This window comes from Colias croceus, chromosome 15, assembly GCF_905220415.1.
Source record: "Colias croceus chromosome 15, ilColCroc2.1".
NCBI classification, from domain to species: domain Eukaryota; kingdom Metazoa; phylum Arthropoda; class Insecta; order Lepidoptera; family Pieridae; genus Colias; species Colias croceus.
This window is the reverse complement of record NC_059551.1, coordinates 822261-836149: the sequence shown is the minus strand read 5'-3', so window position 1 is coordinate 836149 and position 13889 is coordinate 822261. Positions and strand designations below refer to the sequence as shown.

General features: G+C 39.1%; 1 protein-coding gene across 3 annotated transcripts in view; it reads left to right on the top strand.

Moving 5' to 3' along the window:
• The window catches only part of LOC123698275 (stress-activated protein kinase JNK), a 94516-nt gene extending 80627 nt beyond the window's left edge, over positions 1–13889 (top strand). For all 3 annotated transcript variants that reach the window (XM_045644865.1, XM_045644866.1, XM_045644867.1), the window contains 8 exons: positions 2174–2303; positions 3028–3225; positions 3862–3996; positions 5027–5156; positions 5832–5989; positions 9060–9185; positions 10515–10658; positions 11621–13889. In XM_045644865.1, coding sequence (XP_045500821.1) covers positions 2174–2303; positions 3028–3225; positions 3862–3996; positions 5027–5156; positions 5832–5989; positions 9060–9185; positions 10515–10658 — 1021 coding nt within the window. In that variant the 3' untranslated portion in view covers positions 11621–13889. The remainder of the gene's footprint in view (positions 1–2173; positions 2304–3027; positions 3226–3861; positions 3997–5026; positions 5157–5831; positions 5990–9059; positions 9186–10514; positions 10659–11620) is intronic.

Here is a 13889-nt window from a genome sequence, read left to right as displayed (position 1 = left end):
TGTGCGTTAGATTATGTATAGGGTAAGCGATGTCGGGCTTTTTGTGGGATTTTGATAGGGATTCAAAACGACGTAGTTTTTGTGCATAATGTATAGTAAATGATGTCGGGTTTTATGTGGGAGTTGTAAGGAAATTAAAAATGATGTCGATATTTGTCGTGTGTGAGATGGTTCATTGTAAGGCGGTTTAAAAGTATTTGTTGTTGCCAGTTGTATGGGGTAATTGGAAAGGGTTGTAAATTGTAGGAAAGATAAAGGGCACATTGTAATTTTAATATAAAAATTTTTGTGATGTATTTTATGAGAATGTACAGGATACTGTCGTGCAAAATTAATAAAAAAGCAGAAATTGTTGTTTCGTAATCGATGTCGGGATTTATGATTTGGGTTTTATTTGAATTCGTATATTTAGCGGTTCTTCTAAGAAAATATATGACAATCGCTAAAACTTCTGTTTTTATTAGAATATACGAGAAAATTCGTACGAAATGACAATCGCTAAAACTTAGAATACCTATACGGGAAAATGTCGAATCGAATAATTATTGTCAGTCATACGTGAAATATAATCCAAAACGCTTTGATGAAATATGTGATGTTTATTGGATCATAAATAAAAGATTTTCAGATATATTTTCAATAATACGATTGCGATAACGTTATGAAAATTTTATTAATACATGCTTCCTTCCTTCGTAACAGAACGATTTTATTAAATACGATATTGAAGTTAAATATTTTTCGGATGAATAAATTTGAAGTATTGATGCGTTTTATTTAATACTAGCTGCTCCGCGCGGTTTCACCCCCGTGGCTCAACGTGATGAAACGTGCCTATAACCTTCCTCGATAAATGGGCTATCTAACACCGAAAGAATTTTTCAAATCGGCCCAGTAGTTCCCGAGATTAGTGCGTTCAAACAAACAAACTCTTCAGCTTTATAATATTATTACAGATTAATTTTTCTATAAATGTCGTTTTTGGATTAGAAATAGGATGGGATTTAAAAGTTACTATGTGAACTTCTATTGGGATCTAGAAAAGAAAACTGTTTGTTAAAGTGTGTCCGAATCTCATTAATATACCATACGATTGAAGCTTTTAACACATTTACCAATATTAAAAGCAAAAATAACACCTATAAAATAAGTAACTTATTAGATATCTTCTAACTAACATTACTAGAGAAACCTTCCGCTATATTTTGAACACAAACCAATTTAAGTGTGCTAGGATGCTAAATATTTATAGTAATTGTCTCACATCTTTTATATTATAATAATAATATTATTTATTTATATCATACTCATTAATTTTTATTGTATTTTGCTGCATGGCTTTTTGTATTTCTTCACATATTATTTTTTCATTTGGAGTTGGAGGCATTCAATGTTTTTAAATCTGTGTGTTGTATTTTTTCTATATATTTTATGTTTTATAATAAACTATCTTATAATTGGACTAATATAAGAAATTAAATTCGTCATTGAATACAAAATATATATTAATGGTAATTTAGAGCTTAAAGTTTCTGTATTTAATTAATAATTTCGTTTTAAAATATGTAGATATTTAATAGCAAAATTCTGTTAAAATAACTTTTATCATGAATGGCTGAGGAGAGCCAATGGACTAATAACTAAAGTTTCATTAGCTTCTGAAATTAATTCTGTCTATTTTATGTGACATCATAAATAAAACTTACTTCTAGTTTAATATTTCAAAGTTTGTACTATTTTCGACGGAATTATTTGTTAACCTATATTCGAATTGTATTGGAATTTGGAACAGGAATATTATCTGCAAATAGATTTAATTTGTTCCAAAGGAGACATAAAAAAATATCTCTGGTGTTTATTGTTACGCATTTAATTTGAAAATAGTGAAAAAAAAACAAATTTTTTATACTTTTGTAACAGTTAGGACCCAACTCTATAACGTTAATCTCTATTCTCTTAATCTATGTATGTCTATAAAGCATTAACCCTATTCCAAGCAGAGACTAGGTATAAAAAAAGTTGAGAATTTACAAGCACAAAAACGTCATGTATAAAAATTAAAAAAAAACTGTATTAGAACCTCACCTTTTTTGACAGCTACTACTTGCATAGTCTGTAAAAAAGAAAAAAAAAGTAATTTTCGCGCCATTTCACATGAGCACGTTGTCAACAGCGCGGCATACGACACGGTGACGCAGCAGAACGTCGCGATCAAGAAACTTTCTAGACCGTTCCAGAATGTCACGCACGCTAAGCGCGCTTACCGCGAGTTCAAGCTGATGAAACTCGTCAATCATAAAAATGTAAGTATATTTATGTTCATCTCTACAAAATATTGAATCCTAACATGATGGATTGATGTATGTATTTGGAACGAATGTGGGAGTTACATAAAAATCAATACTAAACGGTAAAATAACTTATAAATACACATTTAAATCGAAGAACTATGTCCTCGCCAACTAAACAAACAGTGATATAGGTATGTAATATAATATTTTATAATTCCTTCAACTAGAATTTTAAAGAAGCGCTTTTGAATCGTCAAAATACATAATTCAATTATGTATAGTAGTAGTAAGCTACAAATAAGAGCCAAAAAATCATTCTATAGTTATCGTTTAAATTTTACAAATTAAATGTTAAAATTATAATGATCCCAGATAACTGCTAAATGGTTAAGTGATAACAGCAATAGCAAATCCATCCATATGCTAATATAATAATAATATGGTAGGTATAATAATAATATGGTCTGACAATTATAATGATATTTGTGATATTAGATAGATATTATTTAAATGAATCAATTAGATTATTTTTAATTGCATGTAAATTTTAATTGATTTTTGATTATATTTAAATCGTCACTGATATCTTCGTGTCCGTGTAAATGTAAATGGAAAGCACAGGCTCCAGAAAAACAGTTTTTATTATCTTAGGAGCCTGGGTAGCTTTGATTTGTAAAATTATTATCTTAAAATAAATGATTTATTTATTTTATTTATTTACTTCATCCCATTCCAGATTATAGGGCTCCTAAACGCGTTCACGCCGCAGAAGAGCCTCGAGGAGTTCCAGGATGTGTACCTGGTGATGGAGCTGATGGACGCGAACCTGTGCCAGGTCATCCAGATGGACCTGGACCACGAGAGGATGAGCTACCTGCTGTACCAGATGCTGTGTGGCATCAAGCACCTGCACTTGGCTGGGATCGTGCATCGGGTAAGCGAATCTGATTTTTAATGCTATTGTTTTTTTTTTCATTTATCACAGTGGATTATTATCATTTGAATTGATTTTGGTTACTTAAAAAGACGTGTGAATTAGTGTTTGTAGGTGACAATTTGTAAAAGTAAAGTGAATTTAAATATTTCGAATGTCGTTATAGATAATAAATTGTGCAGAATTTCTAAGCATGATGTAAAACATAAAATTAAAGTAGACATGAGACATTAAATAAATAAATAAAAAGGTATTTGGATTAAGAATTTTTTTATTTCATTTACATTTTACAATTTTGACAGGAAAATAAGCAATTATCTTTATTAAGTTCTAATTAATTATTGAACTAAGTTTATATTTTAATTAAGTAAACTATGGACGTCCCGTTAGAAAAAAAAATACATTCTTCAATGTTCAATATTCGATCGATCGATCGTTTATTCTATACCTGTAAAAAATAAATAAAATTTTGCATTCCGAATACTATTCCCTCCATTAACACACTTTGAAAGCATGGAAAAGATGGCTTAGTAACCACGCTATTTGTGCATTTATGTACCTTTTTTTGTAATAAGTAGGTATATCTTTTTCCTATTTGTGGTGTACATATATTCATTCATTCATTCGCTGGTGCAGGACCTGAAGCCGTCCAACATAGTGGTGAAGAGCGACTGCACGCTGAAGATCCTGGACTTCGGTCTCGCGCGCACGGCCGGCACCACCTTCATGATGACGCCCTACGTCGTCACCAGATACTATCGCGCGCCTGAGGTGACTCATCTATACTAATCTATACTAATCTTAATTTTTTTTTACTCTTCTTTTTGCACTATCCCATTAACTTCATACATTTACTTTCCCATCAGGCTGCCTGGTAGAGATTGCTGCTCAGCAATAAGGCCGCCTCTTGTACAAACTATGCCATTCTTTTGTATTTTATTGTTATTTTGTCCTAATTTTTGTTTGTGCAATAAAGTGTTATAAATAAATTAATAATCATTTATTTATTTATTTTAATTTGGCACACCAACAATAAATACATTAGACATTGATATAATTAACATTATTAATTAATTAATATTATGCACTTATCAATAAAAGGTGTACACAGCATTTACAATAGTTCCCGAAATTAAATAGAATTATTTATGAACATAACAGATAATTAATTACAATATAAATATTTTATTTTTTATTAATGTTATCTATAATTAAGTATTTTTGAAATTATTATTAATCGTTTTACAATTATTATTAATCAAGCAATTAATAATTTTATATTTGTATATCATCTCTTTCTTTTCTTTTCTGTTTTTGCATTGTACTCATTCTTATTGTTTTATTTCTGTTTCTGTGTCTAATAGTGTTAAGGATGAGCGGAACCTCCTGACACAAGCATTTTGTTTGCTTACTAGAAGTGTTCCAATCACAAATTAGTTAAGGTCATATTGTAAAAGGAAGAAATAAGTAATTTGAATTAATTTGAATTTGAATCATAATATTATAAAGCTGAAAAGTTTGTTTGAACGCGCTAATCTCAGGAGGAAATGGTTTGATTTGATAAATTCTTTCGGTGTTAGATAGCCCATTTATCGGGGAAAGCTATAGGCTGTATATCATCTCGCTAAGACCAACAGAAGCGGGCGCAGCTAGTAATTGATAATAGTACTATTTATCTTCGATCAAAAGCGTGCTGTGCATTGTTATTTTATAACAAAAAAACTTATACGTTTGAAACTTAACTAAAAAACGTTTCACTATTGTTATAGTATTATCTAATTAATCTTTTTGTCTTATTCAGGTGATCCTCGGCATGGGCTACACAGAGAATGTAGACATCTGGTCGGTGGGCTGCATCATGGGCGAGATGATCCGCGGCGGAGTGCTGTTCCCCGGCACCGACCATATCGACCAGTGGAACAAGATCATCGGTGAGACATACACACATATACACTTGTAACAAGATTTATTTTATTTTTATTTTATAAAAATTTCACGAAGTTGCAAAACAACACGCACACACACACACACCCACAGTAAATACACACAACACTTACATATATAACGCACACACAAAACACTCACAAACATAGTGAATTTGTGTGCATAATACAACACCCAAATGGCAAGTTCATTGTTGAGTCACACACAGGATAAGATGAACAAAAAAAATTCAAAACAAACAAACACACACAATAGCATGTAACGATAGTACAAACGGTGAGGACACTTATTACAAGATGAACTATGTATTCGATTTCAATATTGCTATGAAAAATATTTATTGAACCAAAAAAAACTTGATTTGTGTTTTCATTAATGAATAAGGTGACAGGTTCGAATTTTGCCAAATGATTTTTTTTTTATATGTGGGTAGTTTACAAATTTCAATTTCACGTGTTGCAGAGCAATTATTTCACCCTATAAGCGATTTTTTTTATTATTTTTAAAATTTTCAAACATGTGGGTAGTTTTAAATTTCACACATTACTCATGTTACAGAGCAACTGGGCAGCCCATCAACTTATTTATTTAAAAAAAAATTTTCTTTATCAATTTTCAATCTTGTGGGTAGTTTTAAATTTCACTTATTGCTCATGTTGCAGAGCAACTGGGCACCCCGTCGGCCGCGTTCATGGCGCGCCTGCAGCCCACAGTGCGCAACTACGTAGAGAACAGACCGCGCTACGCCGGCTACACGTTCGAGCGGCTCTTCCCCGACATACTGTTCCCCTCCGACAGCAACGAGCACAACCGGCTGAAGGTGCGTTACACACGTCACTCGTAGCGCTACGTGCAGAACAGACCGCGCTACGCCGGCTACACGTTCGAGCGGCTCTTCCCCGACATACTGTTCCCCTCCGACAGCAACGAGCACAACCGGCTGAAGGTGCGTTACACACGTCACTCGTAGCGCTACGTGCAGAACAGACCGCGCTACGCCGGCTACACGTTCGAGCGGCTCTTCCCCGACATACTGTTCCCCTCCGACAGCAACGAGCACAACCGGCTGAAGGTGCGTTACACACGTCACTCGTAGCGCTACGTGCAGAACAGACCGCGCTACGCCGGCTACACGTTCGAGCGGCTCTTCCCCGACATACTGTTCCCCTCCGACAGCAACGAGCACAACCGGCTGAAGGTGCGTTACACACGTCACTCGTAGCGCTACGTGCAGAACAGACCGCGCTACGCCGGCTACACGTTCGAGCGGCTCTTCCCCGACATACTGTTCCCCTCCGACAGCAACGAGCACAACCGGCTGAAGGTGCGTTACACACGTCACTCGTAGCGCTACGTGCAGAACAGACCGCGCTACGCCGGCTACACGTTCGAGCGGCTCTTCCCCGACATACTGTTCCCCTCCGACAGCAACGAGCACAACCGGCTGAAGGTGCGTTACACACGTCACTCGTAGCGCTACGTGCAGAACAGACCGCGCTACGCCGGCTACACGTTCGAGCGGCTCTTCCCCGACATACTGTTCCCCTCCGACAGCAACGAGCACAACCGGCTGAAGGTGCGTTACACACGTCACTCGTAGCGCTACGTGCAGAACAGACCGCGCTACGCCGGCTACACGTTCGAGCGGCTCTTCCCCGACATACTGTTCCCCTCCGACAGCAACGAGCACAACCGGCTGAAGGTGCGTTACACACGTCACTCGTAGCGCTACGTGCAGAACAGACCGCGCTACGCCGGCTACACGTTCGAGCGGCTCTTCCCCGACATACTGTTCCCCTCCGACAGCAACGAGCACAACCGGCTGAAGGTGCGTTACACACGTCACTCGTAGCGCTACGTGCAGAACAGACCGCGCTACGCCGGCTACACGTTCGAGCGGCTCTTCCCCGACATACTGTTCCCCTCCGACAGCAACGAGCACAACCGGCTGAAGGTGCGTTACACACGTCACTCGTAGCGCTACGTGCAGAACAGACCGCGCTACGCCGGCTACACGTTCGAGCGGCTCTTCCCCGACATACTGTTCCCCTCCGACAGCAACGAGCACAACCGGCTGAAGGTGCGTTACACACGTCACTCGTAGCGCTACGTGCAGAACAGACCGCGCTACGCCGGCTACACGTTCGAGCGGCTCTTCCCCGACATACTGTTCCCCTCCGACAGCAACGAGCACAACCGGCTGAAGGTGCGTTACACACGTCACTCGTAGCGCTACGTGCAGAACAGACCGCGCTACGCCGGCTACACGTTCGAGCGGCTCTTCCCCGACATACTGTTCCCCTCCGACAGCAACGAGCACAACCGGCTGAAGGTGCGTTACACACGTCACTCGTAGCGCTACGTGCAGAACAGACCGCGCTACGCCGGCTACACGTTCGAGCGGCTCTTCCCCGACATACTGTTCCCCTCCGACAGCAACGAGCACAACCGGCTGAAGGTGCGTTACACACGTCACTCGTAGCGCTACGTGCAGAACAGACCGCGCTACGCCGGCTACACGTTCGAGCGGCTCTTCCCCGACATACTGTTCCCCTCCGACAGCAACGAGCACAACCGGCTGAAGGTGCGTTACACACGTCACTCGTAGCGCTACGTGCAGAACAGACCGCGCTACGCCGGCTACACGTTCGAGCGGCTCTTCCCCGACATACTGTTCCCCTCCGACAGCAACGAGCACAACCGGCTGAAGGTGCGTTACACACGTCACTCGTAGCGCTACGTGCAGAACAGACCGCGCTACGCCGGCTACACGTTCGAGCGGCTCTTCCCCGACATACTGTTCCCCTCCGACAGCAACGAGCACAACCGGCTGAAGGTGCGTTACACACGTCACTCGTAGCGCTACGTGCAGAACAGACCGCGCTACGCCGGCTACACGTTCGAGCGGCTCTTCCCCGACATACTGTTCCCCTCCGACAGCAACGAGCACAACCGGCTGAAGGTGCGTTACACACGTCACTCGTAGCGCTACGTGCAGAACAGACCGCGCTACGCCGGCTACACGTTCGAGCGGCTCTTCCCCGACATACTGTTCCCCTCCGACAGCAACGAGCACAACCGGCTGAAGGTGCGTTACACACGTCACTCGTAGCGCTACGTGGAGAACAGACCGCGCTACGCCGGCTACACGTTCGAGCGGCTCTTCCCCGACATACTGTTCCCCTCCGACAGCAACGAGCACAACCGGCTGAAGGTACAAGTGATAACTGCGTTAAAAACAACCGACTTCACACTTGCACTTGCAAAATTTATAAATACCTACAGACAAAAATGCTCATAAAATAAAAACTACTGGGCCTATCGGAATAAAATTTTTATGGGACCAATTCGACATCATTCCGCATCGAACAAAAAAAGAATCACGCAAATCGGTTCAAAAACCTCGGAGTAATCGGTGTACATACATAAAAAAAAACATACCGGCCGAATTCATAACCTCCTCCTTTTTTTTGAAGTCGGTTAAAAATAGAGTTGGTGAAATACAAATTAAACATAATAAGGTTGCACACGACATCCGAAGCGCTACGTTTAGAACCGGATTTTAGGGTTCCGAACCACAAAAGGAAAAAATGGAATTCTTTCAGGACTTTGTGTCTTGGAGATGTAAAAAAATCTGCAATCTAAAGATACAGCCGTTTGTGTTGCAATTTTTTGACATTCGTAACGGAATCAAAAGTTTGGTACAAAACGATCAGCATCATCATTAATTTATAGTTACAATATATAAATATTACAAAAAAAACCTTCGATACCCAAGTCCAACTTGCACTTGGCCGGTTTTTTTATTATTTAAGTGCCGATTAATCTCTTTTTCTCCTATTCTCTCGCTCAAATACCTTTTATTTAGAAAATATTTTGTGTATGTGTAGGCGTCCCAAGCGCGCGACCTGCTGTCCCGCATGCTGGTGATCGACCCCGAGCGGCGCATCTCCGTGGACGAGGCGCTGCTGCACCCCTACATCAACGTGTGGTACGACGAGGGGGAGGTCAATGCGGTCAGTCAGTTATCTATTTATTTATTGAAACAGAATTATTCATTGTACTTACAGGGGCCTTAGACAAAGTAACAATTAAAAAACGATAACGAAGTTAGAAAAGACAAAAATGTATGGAATTGACATTAGATAGACCACGTGATCTAACGCGGCGTATGTCAATCCCATGCATTTTTGCGATTTCTAACTTCGTTATCGTTTTGTAATTGTTACTTTGTCTAAGGCCCCTGTAATTATACCAAAGCGTATGTTGAATTAGTAACGATACATTTAAAAAAATAAAAACAAAAATGAGTTACATACTATGTGCGGCTACATGCATCCAAAGAAAGGAGACTCATAGTCTTACCACAAAACAAATTAAAACAGTCTAACTTTATACCAGTTATCTGTCACTTTAATAGTTGTCTACGTGAAATACGACAACACCAGATTAAAGAGAACCGCGCTTAAAGTTAAACCCTGTATAAAATTTTTGTGGTGACACAGTCGATTATAATACCCACGTTTATTTCACGACGCTGAAAAAAAAAGCTATTACGCGTTCAGCAGAATCTGAAAATTACTAAAATTGTTCGAAGCGAAATGTCAGTGTTTCTCTCATTCCGGTACCCACTTGAGAAAGATAATATAGATTTTGTGTAAAATGGACAATGGACTTGTTTGCTTTACCAGATAATCCAGGGTCTACTTTTTTGTATAAACTATTTTAGCGTGTAGGCCACGACACGAATTTCGCTGAGTATATTCTATAATTGAGTATTTGAATAAAAAAAAATTATTGATTTTTTTTATGTATTTTAAAACCTTATTATTAATAATATTAATTATAAGCAATTAAAAATTGATGAAATTTAAATTAAAATCACGTGACTAAAAACGCGCCATGTTTTAGTTGTATACGTTTTTCTATCAACTGCAATGTGTTAAAACTAATATTATGACGTCACACGCGTCCGGGTGACGCTTCGGGAGTTGTCGGTGTGTTTTTGGTACTGGATTTAAAGACTAATTTTTATTTTGAAATAACTTTTGAATTATTGCAAAAAAAAATTAAAAAAAATAGTTTTGTTATAAAACTAAATATAATCTTTCCATTTAGCACAAAAAAAAATTTTATTCAAATACTCAATTGTCACAACGCGTCGTAGCGTTTCTATTATAGAGTCATAACATGAATTGCGCTATGTGTTTTTTTTCTGTTACCAAAACTCGTTTTGAGCTATATTTCCGTTCAATGAGTGTACGGTCTTTGAGCGCAATGAAATAATTATTTGCCATTCTGTGTGTGTCGGTGATCGACATTTATGTGTAATGTTCGTGCGGCAGCCGGCGCCGGCCGCGTACGACCACTCGGTGGACGAGCGCGAGCACACGGTGGAGCAGTGGAAGCAGCTGATCTACACCGAGGTGGTGGAGTACGCGCCCGCGCCGCACCTCGCCGCGCCCGACCCCGCGCCCGCCATCTCCTAGGTATTGCACACACTCACTCTCACTCACTCACACAAACTCACTCTCTCACACACACTCTCACTCTCTCACTCACTCTCACTCTCACTCACACTCACTCACACAAACTCACTCTCTCACACACTCACTCTCACTCACTCACACAAACTCACTCTCTCACACACACTCACTCTCACTCATACTCACACTCATTCACACACACTCACTCTCTACCCCGTGTCGCATTATGCGAGCCTTGGGCATTCCCCTATCCGCAACCTGGGGACTCGCCACGTAGCAGTACACCTCTGCCGAGTGGACAGAGATTCAATCAATCATCAGCCTTTCGATGTCCACTGCTGGACGTAGGCCTCTCCTAATGCACGCCACTGAGCCCGGTCGTTGGCTCTTTGCCGCCAGTTATGACCGGCAACCTTGCGGACGTCGTCACTCCACCGTGTAGCAGGGCGTCTACGCTACGTTTGCCGAGTCGCGGTCTCCACTCTAAGACATGTGTGCCCCAGCGGTTGGGACAGAGATTATAGAGGGAAAAAATACTCAACGGTATTTTATCACTCTATAATTTAAAAAAACACACACAACACACACACACTCACACTCGCTCTTTAACGCAAACTCTCACTCACTCTTTAACTCACGTATCTTCTATACTAGTTGTGCTCTGCGGTTTTACCCGCATTGCTCCGCTCCTATTGATCTTAACGTGATGATATAATGTGTAGCCTATATCCTCGATAAATGGGCTATCTAACACCGAAAGATTTTTTTTATTTTTAATTTTAAGCATTCTTCCTTAGATTAGCGCGTTCAAACAAACAAACTCATCAGCTTTATAATACTATAAAATACAAATTTATTTATATTTGTTTCGACTTTAAATCACAATTTTCAATACTACCCTATACATTTTTTTTTAAATCAATTTTTTTTATATTCATATAAACACATATGACGTAATCCCACAGGTACGACAGCCCCACCCCGGCGACATGTAAACATAGCACGTGCAAGGACAATAGTCGAGGAGTGTCGTCTCTGCGCCGCGGACTTGTATACTCTGTGCAATATAAAAGTGACGTACATGTGATAATGTCACTCGAAAGCGGGGTTAAAATGTGATAAACAAATGGCATGAACGATCGTTTCAAAATGCGCTAATTGAAAGCTGGGAAATTTAAAAAAAATCGATGACAAGCTGGGATTCGATCCCACGTCTTTTTTGCCATTCCGTGGCAACGCCTAGACGGCTACCCGAGAGTATGGCTCATTTGTAAAGCATTTAAATGCTGTAAAACTTATCAAATTTAAAGCTTTCAATTGACTGATGAAAGGTCGGATGTCTAATTAACTTCAAAGGAAAAATAAAATGCGTTTAATCACAAATACATCTACAAGTATTAAGCGAAACGATCGTTCGTGCGGTTTACTTATTTATCTAAGTGGCATTGTAACTCGCTCGTGGAACGGAACGCAGCGGGTCTCACACAAGCGGCACGGACCGGCTCGTCTATTGTATTCTTCCTGTTCTTATAGTGTAAGCAACCCCCCCCCTCCCACGTACACACCTCCCTCCCACAAATATAGGTTCCTACCCAACGTTTTTCTTTTCATTTGCGAAAAAGAGTGCCTTTTACTAGTAATCTGTCAGAATTGTACGAATATTTTTTTATATGTACGTTTTTTTTTTTGTTATTTGACGCGTAAGGGTATTTTTTTATGCGCTAAGTTTATTTATGTATTGAGCTTATGTGTTGTTATGTTATTTTTATGTGCAATCATTATTTTTTATCGTGTATCGGCTGAATGCGTTTGCGTGTGACATAATAAATTTTTTGGTAATCAATGAATTTCTGAACGAATTTTTGGTGTTGCCGCCAATTTTTTGTGAACTTTTTTTTAATTTTGGAAAATATATTGTTGCGTATATGGATGTATATTCTGACGTGGAATGAATCGTTCGTATCCAGTAGGACTTTTTAATTTTTGTAGAACGTAAACCGACCGACATGTTTGCCCGCAAATTAGCGCAGATTATCCCAAAATTTCCGAACAGATAACGAAATTTTTGTTACGTCATATAGCCAGTCGGAATTTGGTGATGTTCATAGTTTTTCGTAAGTAGACCCTAGTTGCGTTGTTGACTGTATAAGTAGAAATATAAGTACATTTTTACCTAAGTAGATTATTTAGGTCGCCTCACACGTTGAGATAAATAAAAATATACGATATTATGCGTCAACCTGAAGAAATACACTCATATTGTAACGATCGATATTATTCGAGTAATTATTAATAATTTAAGTACGTTTTTATCGATTGTGAGGAATAATTTCCCGTTATAAATATTGAAGACCATAGATAAAATATCGATGAAATTTAACAAAACGTGTGAGGGACAGTAGGTTATTGTTTGAAACCTCACTAGGTGATATAATATTAAAATAAGAATAATGGATGACGATAGTCATAAAGGATGGTTTCATGAAGTAGCACAATTTATTAGCTATAGAGAAAACGGGCGCTAAACGGTTGAGAGAGCAAATAAGCAATAATGTTAATATGTTATCCTTCCTCACTTAGCAGTTGATTATATTTCGTCATGGAACATATCAGAGGTCGCAATAGATAGATTGTGTCGACTCAGCTCTGAGCAGTGAGCAGTGAGCAGTGAGCAGTGAGCAGTAAGCAGTGAGCAGTGAGCAGTAAGCAGTGAGCAGTGAGCAGTGAGCAGCCGCTCTGCAAGCGAATGTTGCTTTACTTTTGTTCCATAGAGAATGCGCGGAATGGCGGGAAATGCAACTGTCAAAAGTGTTTAACCATTTACAAGTGCATCGTATTCGTATATAACCTAAAAATAAAGAAAAATATTTAATTAATTATAAGTATGTAAATATTAAGTAATCGTATAGTCTGAATGGAACGAAAGTGAAGAGCATGGGTACTCTGGGATCTATAGCACATTCTGTTTCGCTATGGTAACGATAAAGTTCACAACTGTACGTCCAAATTGTCCATTTATATGTTAAATGTACCTAATGCAAATTACAATAATGTAATCTTTAGATTGTATTTTAGTACACGAGGTTTAAGATTGTAGCGATGTTGAGAGGCCGAGCGGCGCTTAGCGGTATTCTTTGAGTTACACTTCGATGACTATCTAAAACAACTTATTTTTACTGTACACGTAAGTTATTTCATATTTTAACTGAATAAATTGAAATGGTTATTATAAAA